Genomic DNA, 22,856 nt, shown 5'->3' with positions numbered 1-22,856 from the left:
GATAGCTTGGTTGTTAACGTGGACAGCTATCCATACAAGAAACAGCTAATAGTCAACAAATTCGATTAATGTTGGACAGAAGTCTTTAGGGAGCAAGATACCACCATTTGCTGAGGCCCTGGGGAGCTTACATCTTCTCTTAGCTGAGATGATTCCCAGGGGACGCTAATTAAAGTTGACCAGACCCTTGAAAAGTACAAACACGTATCTCTCTTTAGAGGAAGTAAAAGTTGAAATAATATATTAAGGAAAGGTAACTTAAAATGATAAACATTGAAGAAGAAAGAAGACAACTTTTATTTGACCTTGAATGTACTTCTTATTCTATAAGAAAATTTAAAAAGCTAGAGGGTAGTTGTTTCTTGTCATTATACTGTTGCTGATTCTGTAGTTAGTTATTAATTTTATTTTTTATGATTCACAATCTGCTCTTTGAAATATGCCATATGCTCAAAGCAATTCAAGGATGACAACTGTCAGAATTACTCCAATAAAAATTGCCTAAATGAGGAAGATTTACGGCAGTTTGATATTTCAGTGGAAAGTCCCTCTACCCTCCCCGACAGCTTTTTCACTATGAATCTTGCAGCCATTTTTTCAGTCAAAATCACATGGCTGTTTTATAAGAACTTCTAAGACTATTTAAGTGGAATTGGTAAAACACGCTAGGCTAAGGGTGAATTAGCAGACATGGAAAACAATACAGATAGTTATTAGATGGATTGCCTGCAATCAATATGTGAGTTCCAAGCCAGTTTTCTTAAATCACACGCAAATGTATTGACTTAATATGACAACGTCTGCTCTATGTATCACTAATAAACATTAAATTGGACAAGCCCTGTACCCTGAAAGCAGCAAGCCAAACTGACAGCAAATTTCTTTTTTCTCTGGGCAGATCTGAGGGGTGGATAAAATCTACCCGAGTGCTCCAATCAAAACCCATTTTGTTAAATGCTACCAGTCCATTTAGCCTTTGTTTTGTTTCAGTCTATTTATTAATGCAATTTCATTTATTGCTATTCATCTTGAAGATAAATCTTTGTCCTTCTATAGAATTACACCAAATAGAATGTTATAAAGGGAACTTTCTTGCAATTATGAAGTCGGTGCAGCCTGTCAGCACACAAGAGATGGAAATGAGTTTGGGGACAGGGAAGGGAATTCTAATAGACACCATGATACATACAATGAACGCAAAGATATGAGAGAGAGAGAGAGAGAGAGAGAGAGAGAGAGAGAGAGAGAGAGAGAGAGAGAGACTTGTCAGGCTAATCAGATCTTCCACAGCAAGGTAAAGGCAAGCAGGGTAGCTCTCACCTTGTAAAGATGCTGCTGCTGCTCCTCTGACATCATCAGGTCATGGCTGTCCATCACGAGGGACTCCATGTCAATCAGCCAATCCCAGAGCTCCTGATATTCTGAATCAAAGTCCAGAAGCCTGAAGATAAGGCACAAAATGTATTATGCATAAATACAGTGTAGTTGTTAAAATCTTATATTAGAGTAATATATTCTTGAAAACCCATGATGTTCCTAGGTGATACCTATAAAAAAAGAGAAGGGAAAAATTCTCTGTGTGGTTACACAGTGGGAGAAATAGGAACTCAAGCTTGTGACATAGTCACTTCTTAGATTCTGAAATCATAACATGTAATTCCGATGCTCAGACCTGAGACATATTATCACGGCCATTTCCATTTGCTAACCCTTTCTGAGGATTTGCAGCACTTGAACAAAATGACTACTACGCCCTTGAACAAGAGCACTGCCGTATTTAACAACGAAGAATGGAGGGTCAGTGCCTTATGATAGTGACATGGTCCAGAATTTTGGGTAAGAACAGTCCCCTCAAAATTTGACCCTCTTTTTCATCTACTAGATTTCCATCAATATTGCATGCCAATAGATTTGTGACTGAGGATACTATTATAACTCATTTCTCTACAATGATCATAATACACTATCATATCCAAAACATTATTTTCACTGAGAAATGACTCAATCATTTATATTTCCCTCTGCTGTCTATCTGCCTATCTCTGCAAACATATATCCTACATTTATTGTCATGGATGAATAGCCAGCATTTCAGCTTAACACTCAGAGATAGGCTTGAGTGACTCTGGTAAGCCAGTGAGAACCAGGGGCAGATCCAGTATTAGACAGGTGTTCCCCACAGACATGTAGGAAACAAAGGTAAGGACAGGAAGTCAAAACAATGAATCTTGGAATAGGCAGCAATCATTAAAATTCAAAGGAGGATAACTATGGTTTTCAACAAAATAAATCATTAGAATAAGGAGCTTAAAAGGATTAATGTGATTCTCTATTGAAAGCCTGGTGAATAAGTAAAGCCCAGATTCTTCTAAACCACTGTGATCAGAAAATGAAAGTGCAGATGAAAAACTATGACTTTGTCCTTCCCCCCCCAAAAAATCATCATCCCCCTAAAAGAAATCCTAGCGTCTTGTCAAACTGTACCTGAACAAGACCTTACTAGTATTATGTGAAGCGGCAGCCTCAGGTATGAATCAGCATTTATCACGTGAGTGTCTTATTACTATCTCGTTCCTGTCTATATATTCTATGATTGCTTTCCAAGAAAACGAACATCCACTTTTTCATAATTTACAACTTAATCTTAATAGATGTCAAAAAAAAAAAAAGTTAAGGTGTGTTTAGTGAAGGAGACTAGACCTAGAATTGCTTATTTTAATTACTTTACTGTAATTATAAAGATCCTTGATTAGGCCCATACGCACCCAAGGGCAAGGATAGTCATTGGCTGAAATGTGAAAATGAGTAACACGTGTGCAGTGAATGCCGGTGATGGGTACCGTTGATGCAGCCAAATCTTCAGTAAGGGGATGATGGCCTAGAGCAGGGCTTCTCAAACTTGAATGTGCATGTGGCATAGCTGAGGACCTTGTTCAAAAGCAGGTAGTCCCAAGGAGGGGCCTGAGATTCTGCATTTCTAACAAATGCTAGCAACTGGCAACGCTGGTGGTCATGGACCTCACCTTGAATAGCACTGACTTCCAGCACATACGTGAAACCTGCATAGTAGCCCATTTCAAAATATTAACAACTAAACAAAAACCGCTGTAATGGAGACAAAGAAACCATCAGGCTTTCTTTATTAGCTTTGTGATTGACTAATAAGGAATGATTAATAAGCTTTTGTTCACATGACAGGTACAATTGCTTAGAAATGCTTCCTAAATTACGGTCATCATTTCTCTCTTCTTGTCCCTGCCCATATTATAACCATAAAGACATGGGAAAGAGGAATGTGACCCCCAAATTAGGAGAGTATAGTCCAAGGTCATAGTAAAAGTAAAGAGGAAAGCAAGGGAAAACTCACCCCTTCCCTCTCCATGGACTTAGGGAATAAGAAGGAAATAAAGGCAAGAGGAGCAGGTGCTCAGATGTGTGTCCCATCTCTTGGCCCAAGACCTAGATGGAAGGCACAGGTTGAAGGGAAAGCCAAAAGTGCAAGACGTCAGCTCCATTTCTTGCTAGGAAGTCTGGGAAAACAATGCCTTAATCAGTGTCTCCACAATAACCTGGAGAGGGGCTCTTGCAACTCAGAGAGAGATCTTTGGTCAGGACGCCCTTTGCTACACTGTTCTCTCATCCCCCCATGAGGTTTCTAGGAGTTCAGTTGGTGAACTTGATAGAGGCATTGCACAAGGACGTCCAAGGAGAGCCGGAGGGGCCTCTGAGCCAGACCTCAGAGAGCTGGCAGGACCAGTGAGGGCTGAGATGAGGCTTAAGCAGCAGGAAATACCTCCTGACTGAGCCAAGAGATAACAGCAGAGCCATAGCTCTCTGTGGAGGGCAACTGCATAATTCCCAGGGCAAGACCCATTTCAATGAATGCAGCCGGCCGACACCCACTGGCCACATCAAGCCAGGGGGCCTCATTGTTCTTCAGAATCACAAGGTCCTTAAGTCCCCTATATGCTCAGATTGGATGATATATTTGTCCAAAAGAAAGGAGAAGAATAGGAAATCCAAAAAACAGTATTTATCCCAACAGTTGTTCCTTAAAGAGAATGTTGATTTATTAGGGGAGACTGAAAGCATTGTGTTTAAGAGCCTAAAATCTGATCCTACAGTTTGTTTGTTTGTTTGTTTGTTTGTTTGTTTTTTTATTGCTTTCAGGAAAGTATGTGTTTAGGATATCTCATAAAAATTATCAGTCAGTAAGAGAAAATAAAGAAGCGTGTTTTCTTTTCCATATATATGTGTATGATAAAAAGGAAACTTTGATTATGACTAAACAATTCAAGGGCAAGGGATTCATTTATCTCTGCTTCCCATTGCCCACCATAGTACCTGGTGAACGATGAGGAATGAAGGTAAATAATGAAATGAAAAACCTTTAGTAGGGCAGGAATGGCTTCAGAAGAGCAGTATGTGACAGAGATAATAGTATCTCATCCCCAGGTGCCAACGCCAAAGCAACGAGTGCCCCATGGCCAGGCTTCTCACTCATGCTGAAGGCTCGATTTTGCCGTCAGTAGATGACAATGGTACATTTGCTTAGAATGACCAGATGCAGTAGGTTCTCTGTGAATGGGAGTTGCCTTCCCATTCCTTTCATATCCTCCTATTTTCTCTAGTGAAAATTAAAGATTTAGAAATAGATTTTAAACAAATGAAAAAAATACATACAGGATGATTCAAACGTTCAGAATTATGGGAATTTTTCCATTGGTTCTTTATTATGTCTTTATACCCATTGGGCTCTTTCTTCCTATTACTCTCCTTACAGAACAAAAGCCATTGGTTCTAATTAAATGCACCTCGGGCTCCTTCTCAGATAGTCTACACTGGAGACCTGATGGCGAATGAACGTAACACAGGTGCTATACTCATTCTTTCTCCAAGTGTAGTCTATTTTCATCCTAGCTGAGAATATTTAGGCTTGAGTTTGTTAGACACAGTAAATGCTTTGGTTCCATATTTCGTTTCACAAACGTAGTAGAATCAGCACCAGTGTTTTCCAAACAATGAATTCTCATAAGGCCCAAATACTGACAAGAAAAACATTCTTTTAAGCATTTGTACCTGATTTAGGAATCTTGGCCATGTGTTAATTCACAGCTTAGAAAAGACGACACAGTTTTCCAAATTTGGTGAAATCAAATATATAACTTTGTAGCAAGTCAGCAATTAAATTACCAGAATTTCTTTGTTGGTTCTTTTGAAACCTTCTAAAATAACTACAATTTAATGTGTTTATCATATCAGGAAAATTCTTAGAGAAGAATTTTCTTATGTTTACATTACCTGCAAAGGTGTGCTAGGTGTTTTGCAAGTAGTTTTACAAAAGACAATGTCTTCCAGGAAAAGTGTCAGCTACTCTACAGTACAATGTGGAGGTCATAGATGAGTGAATTTATCAAGGGTAGCATGAAATTAGTTACACTTCTATGTCCCTTTGAAAAATATACCAATTCTATAAGCTGAATTCCAAACCAGCTTATAGAATTTTCTTGAATACCTGGGGGCTCTAGTCTCTCTTTTCAGAAGGAAGAGAGAGGAGACTGAAATTGTGGCAAGTAGCTCAGAATCTTATAAAGGATATGAGAATGGGAACTACTCTTCTGGAGGGATTTTCCTCATAAAATTTTCTTTGTAATTGTGCTTGGGTTTATGTCAAGTCATTCATTCAAATATATAATCTCCTACATGTTAAAAGTTCTCAAAACATAACTTTTTGGTGTTCTATGAATATGTTATATCCTCTATGAAACTATACAAAGCAAACTCACACATACTCTATGAAAGTGTTATAAAGCAAACACATCACGAAAATGGTATTCTTTTGAATAGTTTTCCTTTAAATTGCCATATATCTGAAGGGCTCACAATAAAAGAGCTGGACATTCTGTTGTAGGTATAACATTCCTATTTTAGGAGGTGTAAAAACTTAATTATGTTATGAGGAGAAAAATTCTTCTAATTCAAAGTCCGTTTTTATTAGACAAATACAAAATTATGAATATTTATTCCATAATCTGGGACTCTAATAGAAATAAGGACAAGGCTATGGAAAAATAAATGAGCAATTTTTTTCTTCAGTGTTTATTTTTAAGTTTAGGTCAACTACTATGAGTAATTGACAAAAGTATTTCCCAACGTCTTGTCTACCATTTTCTCCGTCTTTTTAAGGTTAAAAGGATTCCAGGTCCTTTCACCACAGAAATGAAATACTAACAAGCTTATTTAGTATCATTTTTCTGCATATTGGATAGCAATATATTATTTGTGAGGCTGGCATAGTTTAAGAAATAATCCTTCCTCTAAACCCTGATGGAGTTATGTTTGATTAGCTACGTGTTTGAATACATAAATGCATTCAGCCTTTGGTATTTAAAGTGAGTATCATTAACTGAACATTTCAACCTAAACTTTGCTTAAAAGATAAAGTTTCACCCAAGTGAAATCAATGGGAGGTGTGTGTGAATATATGAGGTTTCAGCTTGGCCCACTAAGGAATTTTGATTAAAACAGACAACCAAATGAAGAAATCATGAAAATAAAGCAATTCTTGGTTGAAGAAAAGATAACACTAAAAAGTGCTGGCAGTTTTTCTACTGAGGTCGAGTAATATATATTTTAGAGTATTTAAGAATCCATTTTTTATATGTTTAATGGTTCATTTCACACTGGCACATCCAAAAACACAAGACCAGTTCCTGAAATACCAGCTTGTCTATATTGGGACTTCTATTAAATGATCCAATTTTCCTTGCTTCTTTAGCATATTGATTCTTTCCCCAAATATTCACTAAGTATTCACTGATCACCTTATTTGCTCAAGAAAGTTTGCTTCTGGTTTTCAGAAAAAGACACTAAAGGAAGTGGTAACAAAATCTTGTAAAAATATAGTTTAAGAATTTTCCTGAAGCAAAATACTAACAATAGATCAGAATTTCCCATTATCCTCTACTCCATGTGGCATGTAAGCACAGAAGGGAGATACAATAGTGGCACCTAGCTCAATCATCATATCATTAAAGAATAAAATTTAGCTTTCCAGACATGGAATCTGATATGCACAGTTGCATGTAGAATCCCTTTCCACTCTAAACATATTAAAGTGTGGACACTAATTTACTATTTTGAATGAAAATTCATGAGCGACTTCCTCATGAGAAAAGCAGCCTGCCTTTGCCATTAATAAATAAAAAGGAATATGGAGTTCTTTCCAGCAGTAATTTTCTCATTTCTCTTATATACCCACCTACATGTGAAAATGTCTGAGAAAAATAAAATCAACCCTACAAATTTGTTAATGACTGGCCCCACTTTCTCATGTACCCATGAACCGTCTGTTCATAAACATTCATTATTGAAATAAAAGCCGTAAAGAAAAAAAAATTCTAACCTCCAAGATTAGCCATAAAATTAGAAATATCAATGGAGATTTCTGAACGTATTTAGAGGATTCTTTTAGGCTGTCAGGAAGTCAAACCCTTGTCTACTCGTAAGTTTTCAGATAATATGCTAGACTAAGTTCTAGCCAAAGAGCTGGAAACCATTCTGAAGAATTTAGAATTGCCAGTGGTTCCAACACAAATGGGAAAACCATCCTTTAGAAGACAAAGCAAGAGCAATGTTGTTTAAAAAAACAAAACAAAACATAAACCTTGCCATGACTATCTGTTGTGTTAAAAGGGAACTGCATCCAGACTTGCTTCAGGCACACTAGTGTGGTTTGTTCAGCTCACCCTTTTGTAAAAGGACTCCCCCCACCCTAAGCCTCACTGGTTTTTCAAAGATTTAACAGGCAATAGAGAATATTTACCATCAGAGTTAGGGCAGGAGGTAAATACCCTGGAAACGGGTCTCTGCCACCCAGTTCCTAACAAAATCCTGGTAACAGAGATAATATGGAGACCTCTTCCAAGATGACTTCATCTGTCTCTTCCATGAAGCTGACCCTGCCCAGAGCGTGTTATGCTCAGACTACAGGGTTTCAGTTATCTATAGAATTGCTCTTACTGAATAATACTTTGACATCACTTCCACAGCCTACATTTTAAAAAAAAAATGCCTTGGGAATTTGGTTTCTCGCGTAGGGATATACTATCACAAATGCAATCTTCTCTTTAAAGAACTACGGGTGATGCTCTCAGGACTCCATGACATATGAAGCTGAGGTTCCTCCTACATATATTATTTTTAGTCTTAGGAAACTACAAATTTTCTGATGGATGAGATTTCACTCTTTTCTTTGGGTGTGGAAAGCTTAGAGCCCAAGGTAGCATTCCTGAAGATACGTTTTCATGGGAAAGGCATTTGTTTGGTTACACTTCTTTTACTTTTGCCTAACTTACTTTAGTTAAATATTTATTCTATTTTACTGGGAAAAGTTTTGTCAGCAAACTCAAATCCTTGGTGAAAGAGATAGGGGAATTAATAAAAGAACAGATTGGAAAGAATAAAGTTCTATACAAGAAAAGGAGGTAGATTAGATTTGTCGGAGGTACGCAATTGTCCCTGTTATTATTGCTCTCCCTCTTTGGGGGCCCTGTCAACTCTCCACAACAGTACAGAAATTAAGCATTGTTAAGATGGAAGAAAGAATACATACATATATCACTTTACTGTTAACTGTGAAGTTAACAACCTCTCTGGTTGACCCTTCGTTGGTTCCCGGCATGGGTGGCATTAGATCACTAAAGTGGAAGGCTGTCTAGGTTCTAAAATTAGTTTAATGCATTTGTACACTAAAATGGTATAATATCACGACCCCAAGTGAACACATTTCTACTGGCAAATTGTGTTTTTACCCAGAAAGACCTATTTCAACAATCACGTAGTGCCCAAATAGCAGTTAGCCAGAAAGTAGCCAGGCCCTGTTTGCTCCTTTTAACTGCATGCTGCAGTGTGATCATGCTATTTAATAAGAACACCAGAGTATAAGAGAAGGAGCTCAAAGGACCTAAATTAAACATGGATCAGCTATTCATGACATTGAGATAGATCAAGAGTCCAGGGAAGAAAGTAGAAATGCATGGAGGAAACAAGGTTTCTTTGGGTTGTCCAGTGATTTATCTGCAAGTGTTCTCAACATGAGTATGTGTAAGAGATGGTACTTCATGGATGGGGTGCACCGAAAAGAAAACATTTTATGTAGCAATGTTCCAAAAACCCCCGTTGAACAGAAATTCAGAATGGTCATTGTGTGCGTGTGCGTGTGTGTGTGTGTGTGTGTGTGAGAGAGAGAGAGAGAGAGAGAGAGAGAGAGAGAGAGAGAGAGAGAGAGAATATGAGTGAACATGAATGTTCATCTAACAACATGTAGACACTTTTGGCCTGTTGCTCAACAGAAAACCAGAAAAATCACCCTGCAGCATTGAAATCCAGGGTGATTGTTTCTCCTCTCAGGTGGTTAAAGTTATTCATGTAGCTTTTTACTTAATTAATTTAGAGAATCAAATTTGATCTTTAAGCAAGCAATATTTTAAATAGTGATTTGTTTTCATTTGCCAATGTCATTTCTCTCTGGCGGTGCTGTGTGTGTGTGTGTGTGTTTGTGTTTGTGTGTGTGTGTGTGTGTGTGTGTGTGTGTGTGTGTGTTCACACTGACCCAGAAACACTTCTTTTCCTAAAGGGCAGGGGACTCAGCTTTCCTGCCCAATTTTTAATTTTTTGTCTGTTTAAAGTTCATTTAGTTCAGCCTGTTATGCTTGGGAATAACCTATATATACTATTTGGATGTGGGAGTAAAATGTACGCTGAAACCTCGCATGATGAGGGGTGAATTACTCCTATATCCATTGATAGAGGTCATAAACCTTGGCTACACCTCCATCTGTACAGATTGCTCAAATTCACCCACAGCCAGAAGCTTGAAATACAGCTGATGAGACTTAGGTATCATCTAGAACGTCACCACAAGAGCAGAAGTCCCTAAGAACTCCCTTGGGATTCCCAAGCAGAGTCAGGAAACATTCCCATGCTGCTCTGCTTCAATGACTCAAATTATTATTTATAATAACGCTTCATGCACACGGACGCGCGCACACACACACACACACACACACACACACACCCTACAAAGTTACTGTCTTGCGGCTGAAATCCTCATCCTCCCTCTAACTAGCCTTTCTCTAGTGGCTACTGTCTATGCATCTTTTAAGACAGTTCAGATGTGTCCTCCTCCCATAAACCTCCCTGAGCTCTTCTAGCCAGGTTAGATTAGGCAGGCCTCCTAGGTACGCCCATAATACTCTCTATCTTGAATTTTGCCCATTGTTTCTTGAGGTTGCCTCTGGGGGTCTGTCTCTCAAGTCTCATGCATCTTTTTCATTCCTGGTATTTCCTACCACTCCCTGAAACATGGTAGTTGTTCAATGTACATTTCATTAACTGATTTTTCACGATATCTACTACATTCCAGGTATTTCGCACATTTTCTTATCAATTATTATGTTTCTATTAAAAAAGTATGTGAAAAAGTATATGAAGTAGACTAGGATAGGATACATATTCCCATTTCACAGACTGAGATATTGCATTTTGAGGAGGTTAAGGATCCCTATCAAGATGACAGATCTAAGAGGTAGGGAGCATGCCAATTTCAATTCCAGTCTTTAATTTTTAATCTAGTACATTCTCTCTCCTCCCTTAAGAAATTAGACTACATTGAGTGTATGACTATCCCTAACAATAAATATTGTTTGTGTAGTTGGAAGCAATCTGAGCAGACCTAATAAATTCTGATATCTAGGATCAGAAGCTTTTGCCTGCAACTTTAAGACAGAAAATAATAGACAGCTGTAGTCCTTAATTCCTACCAATCAAGATACCACCTGAAATTCTCAGTGATGTAGTGTTTTATTTTGGAAAACTTGTATAACACAGCAGGTAAGATTCTGACTGAAATCAAAATGTTCCAATTACCCATACTTTTTAAAACAAACAAGCATTCTTTACTTCTTTATTTTTTAAATACTGTTATTCAAAATTTCTGTACCTGTTTTACATCAACTGCATTTTCTTCTTATTTACCTTCTTTTTAATTAAAATTTATTGGGGTGATAATGGTTAATACAATTACATAGGTTTCAGGTGTACAATCCTGTAATACATCATCTTATATCACACTGTGTGTTCACCACCCAGAGTCAGTTCTCCTTCCATCACCATATATTTGATCCCTTTACCTTCTTCCACGACTCCCCTTCCCCCCCTTACCCTCTGGTAACCACTAAACTGTTGTCTGTGTCTATGAGTTTTTGTTTCTTTATTTTTTTATCTTGTTCCTTTGTTGCTTTCAGTTTGATATCCCACATCTCAGTGAAATCATATGGTTCTTGACTTTTTCTGTTTGACATATTTCATTTAGCATAATAATCTCCAGATCCATCCATGTTGTCGCAAATGGCACTATTTCATCTTTTCTTGTGGCAGAGTAGAATTCCATTGAGTATATCTACCACATCTTCTTTATCCAATCATCTATTCTGCACAGCAAAAGAAATCATCAACAAAACAAAGAGGCAACCAACCAAATGGGAGAAGATATTGCAAACAATGCCTCTGATAAGGGGCTAATATCCAAAATATACAAGGAACTCATACAACTCAACAACAGAAAGACAAACAATCCAGTTAAAAAATGGGCAGAGGACCTCAATAGACATCTCTCCAAAGAGGACAAACAGATGGCCAATAGACATACGAAAAGATGCTCAACATCACTAATCATCAGAGAAATTAATCGACCATATATGAGAGTCTGTTTATTTCTGGGCTCTGTTCTGCTCCATTGACCTATATGTCTGCCTTTATGCCAATACTGTGCTGTTTCAATTACTAGAGTGTTGTAATATAGTTTGAAATCAGAGAGTCTGATACCTTCAGCTTTGTTCTTCTTTCTCAAGATTGTTTTGGCTATTTGGGGTCTTTTATGGTTCCAAACTTCAGGATTGTTTATTCAATTTTTTCTTAAAAATGCCACTGGAATTTTGATAGGTATTGCATTGAATCTGTGGATTGCTTTGGGTAGTAGGGCCATTTTAACAGTACTAATTCTTTCAACTCATGTACATGGAACAGCCTTCCCTTTATTTATGTCTTCTTCATTTTTTTTAAAGTCTTACAGTTTTCAATATATAGGTCTTTCACCTCCTAGGTTATATTTATCCCTAGGAATTTTATTCTTTTGATGAAATTATAGTATTAATTTCTCTTTTTGATAACTCATTATTAGTGTATATGAATATATCAGATTTTTGTGCATTGATTTTTGTATCCTGCAACTTTTCTGAATTATTCATTCTAACAATTGTTTGAGGAAGTCTTTAAGGTTTTCTATACACAATATGTCATCTACAAATAGTGACAGTTTTATTTTTTTCTTTCCAATTTGGATACTTTTTATTTCTTTTTCTTGCCCAATTGTTTGGCTAGGATTTCCTGTACTGTGTTGAAAAGAAATGGAGAGAGTAGGCATCCTTGTCTTGTTCCTGATCTTGGATAAAAAGCTTTCAGCATCTCACCATTGAGTGTGATGTTAGCTGTGGGATTGTCATATATGGTCTTTATTATGTTGAGATATGACCCCTCTATACCCACTTTGTTGAGACTTTGTATCATAAATGGATAATGAAGTTTGTCAAATGCTTTCTTTGCATCTGTTGAGATGATCATAAGATTTTTATTCTTCATTTTGTTAATGTGGTGTATCACACTGATTGATTTGTGGATGTTGAACCATCCTTGCATATCTGGAATAAATCCCACTTAATCATGGTATATAATCTTTTTTACATATTGTTGAATTTGGTTTGCTAATATTTTTTTGAAGATTTTTGCATGTATGTTCATCATGGAGTTTGGCCTATAATTGTCTTTTCTTGTAGCATCCTTGTCTGATTTTGGTATCAGGGTAATGCTAGCCTTGTAGAATGAGTTTGGAAGTGTTCCCTCCACTTCTATATTTTGGAATAGTTTGAGAAGGATTGGTGTTAATTACTCTTTGAACATCTGGGGAATGCACCAGTGAAGGCATCTGATCCTGGACTTTTATTTGTTGGAGGGTTTTTGATTACTGATTCAATCTCCCTACTAGTAATCAGTCTGTTCATATTTTGTATTTCTTTAAACATTTTTCAAGATAATTTTATGTCCACCTGAGAGGGGAGGATAGACTACCAAAAGGTCAGCTTCTCCCTCCCTCAGCTTCTGCTACCCCATAGTCACCACACTGTCCCTGTTGCTGGTTGAGGGACATTCTTGAGCTTCAGACCTGCTTCCTGGGCATTTCCACTTGGAGGCTCCACAGACCACCAAAAGAACTATACTCAGTTTATTTCTCCCCTTTGCTCCTCCTCTGAATTCCCCACTTCAGTGAATGACATGTCCATCTACCAGAGTGCAGATGCCTGAAACATGGAGATCTATTCTTAAATACACCCTTCTGTCCCCATCCACTCTGGTGACCAAGGCCTGTCAGTTCAACTTTCTTCTTTCAGTTTCCATTGCTGCTATTTTATCTCAGGCTCTAAATATTTCTCACTTGGATGACTAGAATTGCCTGTTAACTAAGCACTATCTAGTCTTATCCTTGCCAATCTATTCTCCACAGTGCTACCAGAATACTGTTTCAAAACTGCCAATCTAGTCATGTTTGACCTCCTTTAGTGGTTCCAGCTATTTGTACACACTGTCTCCTCTATGAGACACACTCTTATTGTCACTTCTGACCCTTGGCCTTTCACCATGAGACTTCTTCTGATAGATTTTCCTGATTTCCATACACCTGCCACCCTTTGCATCCCATTGACTTTATATCCCTGCCGTCTACTACAGTATATACTTAATAGTAGCTCAATAAATATTAAATGTGGAATAACATCAAAGTCATTTGAATCCAAAATCTCCTATTTTCTTTCTCCTCCTTGAACCAACAAATAAGCATTCCCCATTCCCCTTATCCAATGGGTCATCAAAGTTCATTGATTCTTTCTGGCTTTAGTTCTAATCCAGTATCCACATTCTCCAATTAATTTCTAACCTAAAATCTCCAATGACTAAAGCATTGTTTCTCAAACTGCAGCAGAATCACCTGTAGGGCTTGCTAAACAGAGATTGCTTGTTCAACCTCCAGACCTTCTAATTTAGTGGATATGGAGCAGGGCCCAGAATTGGTATTTCTAACAAATTCTCAGGAGATGTTGATGGTGCTGGTCCACCGACCATATTTTGAAAACCACTAGAGCAATGGTTCTCAACTGGAAGTGGGCATTACAACATAATCATATCTTGGCCTACTCCTGCCTACCGAGTCAGAATTTTCACTGGGGTGGGGCAGGCATGCATTTTTTAGCTTAAAAGCTCCACAGGTGATTCCGATGCACTATCTGGTTAAGGACCATGAATTCAATGATTAACTCCAGGATCTGGACTTCTCCCCAAGCCTCATTTTTCACACTTCCCCCGACTTTCTACCCTGCTCTCCAGTCATATGGCACAGCAGGCAGTCTGATGATTCAGACCTATGCTCCCTCTCTCTGAGCCCCGGATCTGTTCTAGTTATTCATTCATGCATCCATTCATTCACTGAGCCCCCGGCACTTGCCATACAGGGCAGAATGTGGTAAACACAAAAGATGCAGCCCTGCCTCAGAGGGTCAACTGCATTTGCTCTGAGCTCCCCTAGCACCCTCTGCTTCCCCTTCTCTCTCACTGCACAGGCAAATACTGGCTTAATACTGCACCCGATTAGTAGACTGTAAATTTCATGAAGGCAGAGACTGTGGTCTGTCTTTGTAGATGCTCAATAAACATTTGTTCACATTAAATTGAAAAGCTGTTCCCCTCACCTTGCCTTCTTTCAGAAACCATCTCCAGAGTGCCCTCTCTCTGCTGTCCTTCCTGACCTGCTCTAACCACCCCCCACTACAGTCAGAGCTGAGCTCCGCCTTCCATGAGCCCCGCCCCCAATCCCATGTAGATTTTTAACTCAGCACTTGTGATCCTTCAGTCCATGTTGTTTACAGATTTGGTTCCTCCTACCCTACTGTGAACCTCTCAAGATCAGGGGCCATTTCATTTTTGCCTTTTAAAGTCTGTAGTTCATATAGGAAGTACTTAAAAATATTTGTCAAATTAATGAATGAAGTCAGTTTTGTTTTCACTTAAGCCTACTTTGCAATGTTTTTGCCCAAACTTCCTTGTGGCTTTATTGCAATCTTCTTAAGAATCAAGATACTATAATTTAAATATCATAGAATACGGAATATGCACAACATGGGATTTAGAGGGGAAAATGTTTATCAAGGGTCCAGATGAAATCCTTCAGAGAGAATACAAAGCACGACTTTATGGCTTGTCCACCGCATTCTGATCCAGGGCTCTAAGTTGAGGTCTTAGTTCCACCTTACACTATCATCCTGGACAAGCCAGTCACTCAACCTTTTTGTCTCTCAGTTCTATCACTTATAAGCTGAATAAAACACATACTTTGTAATCTACACCAAAGTCTTAACAGCAAGTAGGATGCTACTTAATGAATTAAACAGCATCTTTGAAGTTCATTTAAAAAATGAAATCGGGCAACCTCTGAGTAGAAAGAGGTGCTGGAAAAAGAGATGATTACACTTTACAAAATACACAAAATGTAAGTGTTGTTAACAAACTCTGCTCAGAGCATAGTGCCATGCACATAGTAGGCCTTCAATGAATATTTATTAAATGAAAGAAATAAAATAATCTGGAAGTGCTTTCATGTAAATTGGCAGGAATCAAAAAGCACCAACCTGCTCTCATAGAGAATCTCGTTGGGTGACTCACACATTGCATATCCCTCAGGAAGCCATGGTTTCCCACTTTGCAATGCTGGAGCCAGTGCCAAATGTCTCCCACAGGTGAACACAGTGTTACTAGAGCTTGCACAGCCTCACATACATTCAGGAAAATCTTCCAATCGCACATAGTCATGATTGCTAAACATACAGTTCATCATTGTATGTTAGCTGTGTTATATCACCTCGATACACACCATTTTGTCAAGCCAATGGGGTTATAAATTCATTTCAAAATGACTTTTGGTTATGTAAAATTCTTACAAATTTAAGATCACAGTCTATCTAGCATCTGAGTCTTACCTCACATATTTTTCAACTACATGCTCTTTTTAGCACGCATATGTAGATATGGGAAGGAAATAAAAACATATGAATTGTGTCACCAACTTAATTTTCCCTGCAGTAAATTGGATATCTGCATATGGAATGAAGACCGTGGAAAGCCCACACTATTCCCACAATTGCTTATCAGAAACAATGATCATTCTATGTTAACAAAAGGAACAGTTAATGAAGTGTATGTGTCATTGGAGCAGATAATTTTACAAGGCTATATTCTTAAGGCTTGAGAATTAAGGGTTTGACTGTGGGAGCACAGGGCCTTGGAGGCAGGACACCCCAGATAACCTCACCCACATGCATTTCTCAAACAATGCTTTTCTGTACGTAAACAGAAAGTAGAAAGGAATATATGGTTTTTGTCCTTAGTATTAAATAGCTGCTTTTTCTTCAGCACACTCTTAAATTTCTGCACAATGCACAGCCTTCAGCACCCCAAGGAGCATAAACAAAGGCTAGCAGGCAAGTTCACCTACTCCTACTTCCCAGAACAATGCTTGTTGTTAACTAAGCAATTTCCAGGGCAGATTTATGATTTGTGGAGCCCAACTCAGGTTGGGTCGCTGGAATCTGAGGTCAGAAGCACGAGGTGCCTGTTCAGTCTCCAGGGCTTGTAGAAAACATGAAAATGTGACCTAAAGTTTGTGCTTGTGTGAACACCAGAGACTATTTAGGCATTTAGAGAAATTAAAGCACATTAAGTCCTCAAAACAGCTTATTGTTTATGCTCCAAGTTTTAACCTTTGCTTTCTTATTTGTTTCTGTACTCTTGCTCTTGTGAATAAATGTCTACTGAATTGTATAAGATGAATCAAACAAATATGTAATATGTCTATGGATGTAAAAAAAATCCTGATGGAGCAACAAATTATACAGATTGATACATTTGAAAAAAGTCTTATCCCATTTCCTAACGCCGGATTATATCACAAAACAGAATTTGTAACCTGTATACTTATTATCCCAAAAATTTATATGAAGACTTAAAGTTCAGTCAGAACTATAAGCATTTAAAAGATAAATGCAAACAAGTACATGAAAAGACTTCTTCCCACGTGCCTCTTCAGGGAATATTTTGGTTAGAGTTACACCTGATAGGGTTATAAGATGCTATTAATACGTAATGGAACTTGGGGGAACAGTTTCTGCCCCTTGTTGTCTGGCTCAAGTATAAAAGTAACATAGGTTACTGTTTCCATCTTTATGAGAAGTCTTATCAAGTCACCAAAACTGTGAAATAATTAAATTTCGTGACTACTCTTTTACTCTTTAATAATCACCCACTAAATATTAGAATTGAGCCAGAAAAGACAAAGAAATAAAAAATATATACATATTATTTGCATAACTTTCAAGTCACGTGGGCTATCTGAATGCACGACGATTATTCAATAGTATGAGTACTTAGTATAATATAAACACAGCCATATGTCTCAAGCTGACTGAAATTGTTGATGGGTCACTGAAGGTGCTGGTTCTTTCACAGACCGTAGACAATTCCAGGACTAGTCTGTTATTCCAGTTGACATTACGTGAAGCTAACAGGCTAGCCCATAGTCTCTAAACAATGATTAAATATCCACATTTTACAGAGAAATTATGTTCTACCAAGTTTCCAGTGAGGTTCTGGTGTTTCAAAGATCCTCAGACAGACTTAAAAATCAATGGTGAAGTTTAAAAAGGGGAAATACACTGAAAAAAAAAGGATAAAGAGAAACGACCAATGCTACAGGCACAGTACAGTCACACACGCACTCGTAAAATCACAGGGCTGTTTTTAAATCAATCATAACCACGTTAGGCGGTTCTGGGTTCAGTGACAAAGCCTGATAAAATCCCCAGTCTTCAATTCTGGCACAAATGAAAAAGACCATAAATACCTAAGGTCTGGAGCTTCTCTTTGCCTGTTAGCTAAGGAGAAAATGCCTGCCTAACGCCTATCAGTGGAAAATCATTGAAAAAGTAGAGATTAGTGAGAATAAAACAACAAAAAGAATGGTCTCCTACCCATTGCCTCCCACTGAATGAACTTTTGACATATCCGCAAACTCTTCTTTCCTCTTGCTGCTGTTGGTATACTGCTCACTGTACAGCTTGAGGGACATCTGCTCAATGGCATCTCTTTGGGCTTCCAGGTAGCATAGTTGAACCTCAGCCTAGAGAGAGAAACAAAGAGGAATTGCTGTTTTAATCCAGAAGGAATGCATTTCAAGTGAGGTGTAACAACTCAAAAACGGGCATTGTTCATATCATTATGCTGCTTCTTTTCAGAGTGGATTTCGTGGGATCAGCTGGGCATATCATCGAATTGCATTTTAGATCTGAATCTTATAAAGTCCTCCTTAAAATATGACCTGACTACACGAACTCTCAGAAGACTCAGTAAATATCACAAAATATCCCTGAGATCATAGTACCGTATGATGAGGCTTTACATAAAAATTTTGTGAAATTCCTTAGTAATATTCTTCTTCAGATTGCCACATATGTGACATTTATTTTTTAAAGATTGCCCTCCAATCCATACATGTGCATGGATACATATTCTGACCACTTCTCAGTCTCTTCCCCGAGGAGAATAAAAAAGTCTACTACTAATTTTAATACCTCTTCAATAGTGACAACAGACCCCCTTTATTACATTTCTTTTGGTTCTCTGTATTATTGTCTTCATCTTTTTAAAATAGAGGGCCTGGTGATTTTGCTTACTTGCAGGTTTGAATTGTTCAACCTTTCATAGTTACTTGGGGCTCACTGTAGGAGAAGTAGTAAGTTCACCATGCTGTTTTCTATCAAACCAAGGACAAAAGAATGCTGAATAATATTTGGCATGAAAATGCATTGAATAGATGCTTTATTTATTGCAGCTGTTGTGATCCCTGTGGCTTTAGGGTTCCCGAACACACCAGATGAGACTGGGAATGAAATCTCAATGGCACGCCCTCTCCTGCTAAAGGGGAAGGGACACTACTGAGTTCACGGGCCCTGTGGACCAAAGGAAGTCTTATCTTCATTTGGCTCGCTTCACTAAATCCAAGAACATCCAGGAACATTTCTGATAAGCCTGAAAACGGTTACTTCTTTATATTTTAATTGCGTAGTCTCCTAAGAAAAACAGTTCTGGGTCAGCTCTTGGCTAGTTGCCAGAATTCTGTAACATGTAAGAAACGCCGAGTCAGACGTGACCTTCTCCTCTTCATGTCCAGAGCCAGCCAAGGCCTTCGGACTCGTCTCTAGTTTTATAGACTTGACTGTGGGGACGTGGAGTGGGAAGGGGGCATGGAGAGTATTATAAAGTGGCAGTTTCTTAAAAGTGCAAACCAGGACTCTGTAAAGGAAATGGGTGGCTTAGGAAAGGTAGGATCTCAAACCATTGTCGAGTCCCTGTGTTGTTGCTTTCCACAAGCAGCTCGTTATGAAGGCTCTGGATTGCCAAGGAAGAACTTTTTCAAAATGCTAAAATGACTATATTCATGTCACTGAAGTTCCAAAAATCTTAGTATTCATGCATGTGAATTTTTCTTGCCCAAACTAATTGGCTTGAATAAGAAGACTCGACTGGGTTAAGAATTATGTCAAACACTTATGAACAAAGGATAATGTACGTGGAGTGTATTCAGTGTGGGGGAAGGGGTGTGGCTGGTGGCAAGGCACAAAAAAATGCCATACCTACCATTATTTAGCATTTTTATTCATGATGTGAAAGAGGAGGTATGGAACATGTAGATGGCATTATGAAAGAGTCCCAACCAAGAGATATGCAGATATTGTAGAACTTGGAGGAATAATACCCACAGACCTAAGAAATATTTTTTGAAATAGGACGGGGGGCAGTATAAAACTGAATATAGAGAGTCAATGATTAGGAAAAACAACAAAACATATCTTTCAAAAGAACATACAATCTTTTATGTTATTAAATATGAGATAATGGAGATATTGAATAATTGTCAAAGAATTTACAAACAATCCTCCCAAATGGCACACTTCCCCCTTACCCCCAAAGTTATAGGGATAATGAGGAGGTCATCTTACACCAAGCATTGTACTGGAAACCCCATTAGAATAATTCATCTGCACCATCAGGTGTGCCAAGGGCCATGTTTGATCCCGAGAGGTTCTTGTTAGTTTTTAACCATCCTATGGTAACAAGCTGGACCACTGCTTGTTCTGGGTAATGATTTCACAAATGTGTGCCACTGGTCACAAAAAGGATCATAAAGAGGGAGGTTGACTTAATGTAGACTCATCACTACAATGGAAAAATAATTGGAGTTCATCCCTTTGAGATCATAGGCCATTTCTGGGTACAAAGGGAAGCACCTGTCATATGACAGGGATACATGGAGAGAGCTTCAGAGAACAATGCTGAGAGCAACCTGAAAGATAATTAGTCACCTTAGGAAAATGATTGAAAAGTTTTAAGTTAAGACCTTTATTGCGTAACATCTCACAGGCATTTGACATAAAAAAAAAAAACTTCCCTGCACTAACAAGGAGATGAATTATATGGCCCAAGTCTTTCCTATCCACCTCTATTTCTATCTCTGCTTTCAGTGATTCATTCCTAAACATGATAGTAAAAATAGAACCAAAGTACCTCCTTCTGCTAAGGTTGAATGGCTTTGACAATCTAAATCTCTGTGCAAACTGTCTTAACTTTTTTTTTCATACTATGTCTTAGTCCAAAGATAAATTTTTAGGAGAAAGAGTCAAAGAAAATACAGTTTAAAAATAAAAAATAACAGTGAATCTCTGATGTAAAGAATTTTATTTATTGGCATTTATAATATTACTGGATACTTATAAAAATGATTATAATTTGCCAATGAAATCTTGGCCTGATTAAATAATGTTATTGATGTGTAATCAATAGGATTTAGCAACTTACTCATTAAGGAAAATGAAAAGGAACATGAGGGAACAGACTCAATGACAGCTCTATCTCACACTTCCCTGTCAGTACCATCAATGGGAGTAAGAGTATAAAAAGAGCGATGGCGTGGATGGAACAAATGAGCTGGATTAGAGTGAGTCTTTTTGTTTGAGATACTGGTGGGACACCCTAAATGCAATGTTCAGCAAGCAAGTGGAAATATTAAGACTGAAATATAGAACCAGAGGCAAACGGTTGACATTAGGAGATGAAATGAGAATGACATGGGAGAAAATGTAGCATGAGAAGAGAAAAAAGGACCAGTTCTCACTTATTCTGGTCTAGACCTGCATTGCATGTGGCTGACCTAATGTGAGGGATTCTCAACCATTCTCCCTCTCTCCACCATCCCCAAATCTGTTTCATAGACGGTACACTGATGAATCTTTTTGAATCACAGCTGAGATGACCGGTTGTTGTTTCAGAGTTTAATTCTGGACTTCTTTTCTTTATTTATACTCTCTCTCTCCCACGGCTTTCAAAGTCATCAATATAGTAATGGCTTCCAATGCTCTCCTCTGAGCTCCACACTTATCTATGTAACCAACTTCCTGACCCTGCTACTTGGATTTACTTTAGGCATAATTGTTCACAACATAACTCTCCATTCTCACCCTCCCCAGATCCCTCCAAACTTTCTCTACTTAGGCCTTTCCTCTTAAATAAATGGCACCATCTGTTGCTCAGGTCAGAAATATCTAAGTCATCCTTGACTCCTCATCTCTTCATTTCCCACAGCCAGTTACTCCCCCAAATCTGTCAAATCCTTTTCCAAAATGTCTCTCCAGTCTGTCTCCGCAGTCTGCATTTCTGCCAGCCTGATCTAAGCCTTCATCGTCATCTCTCCCCCACAGTATAGCAACTCTCTTCTAAAGTGTATTTCCCCTCACCATTCCTGCCCCTCCAATCTCATCCCTTACAGGTGACCAGAGTGCTCTTTATAAAACTTGAGTTGGTTTCATACTGCATTCAGACCTGAAAAACAAACTTCTTCCACGGCCCACGAGATTTGTGTCCTGCCTCCACAGACCTCATTTCTCCCTCTCAGACCTACTTATCTCTCTCTTAATCACCATGCCCCTGTCATCCTGGCCTTCTTTCAGTTTTTTAAGCAGCTCTTTTCTGTCTCAGGACCTATGCACATATTGTTCCCTTTCTCTGGAAAAATCCACTTGCTAATTAATATCTTCTCATCCTTCAACTCTCGGCTGACATGCTACCTCTCAGAGAGGCCTTCCCTGACCACCCTATCCAAAGTAGGTCTACTCTATTGTTCTCTATTTTGGAGCAGTGTTAATGTCCTTCAGAGCACATATCATGATTTAAAATTCTTGTATTTGCTGGCTTACACTTTTCTGTCTGTCTCCAGACTGTAAGCTCTGTAAAGGAACTGTGTTCTCTCTGTGTCTTTTGCCATTTTGTACTCCCAGCACCTTGGTGATATCTGGAGCAGGATAGGGGCTTAGTAAATCATCATTGAATGAATGAACTGTACAATATATATCTATCCATTTATTACTCACATGTTCACTGAGCCTTTAACATGTGTCAAGAACTGCACCAGGGACTAAGGGTACAAATAAGAATAAAACATAGCCCTTTCTTTCAAGGAATTGCAGCATAGTGAAGTAAATGCCAGCAGATAACTATAATTTTGCCAAGTGAAATGATTGGGGGGGGGGTAGGGTGGGGGAAAATAAAAGCAACTAATTGCCTGAAAATGAAGAATGGGCAGTAAAAGC

At 38.3% G+C, this 22,856-nt stretch overlaps 1 protein-coding gene across 6 annotated transcripts in view; it reads right to left on the bottom strand.

Moving 5' to 3' along the window:
- Nucleotides 1–22,856, bottom strand: part of AKAP6 (A-kinase anchoring protein 6) — a 453,949-nt gene that overhangs the window by 111,112 nt on the left and 319,981 nt on the right. For all 6 annotated transcript variants that reach the window (XM_033108067.1, XM_033108066.1, XM_033108071.1 and 3 more), the window contains 2 exons: nt 18,186–18,334; nt 1,321–1,441 (listed from right to left, as the gene is read on the bottom strand). In XM_033108067.1, coding sequence (XP_032963958.1) covers nt 1,321–1,441; nt 18,186–18,334 — 270 coding nt within the window. The remainder of the gene's footprint in view (nt 1–1,320; nt 1,442–18,185; nt 18,335–22,856) is intronic.

This window comes from Rhinolophus ferrumequinum, chromosome 6, assembly GCF_004115265.2.
Source record: "Rhinolophus ferrumequinum isolate MPI-CBG mRhiFer1 chromosome 6, mRhiFer1_v1.p, whole genome shotgun sequence".
Lineage (NCBI taxonomy): Eukaryota > Metazoa > Chordata > Mammalia > Chiroptera > Rhinolophidae > Rhinolophus > Rhinolophus ferrumequinum.
Note: the sequence above shows the minus strand (reverse complement) of the source record. Positions and strands in the feature narration are given on the sequence as shown.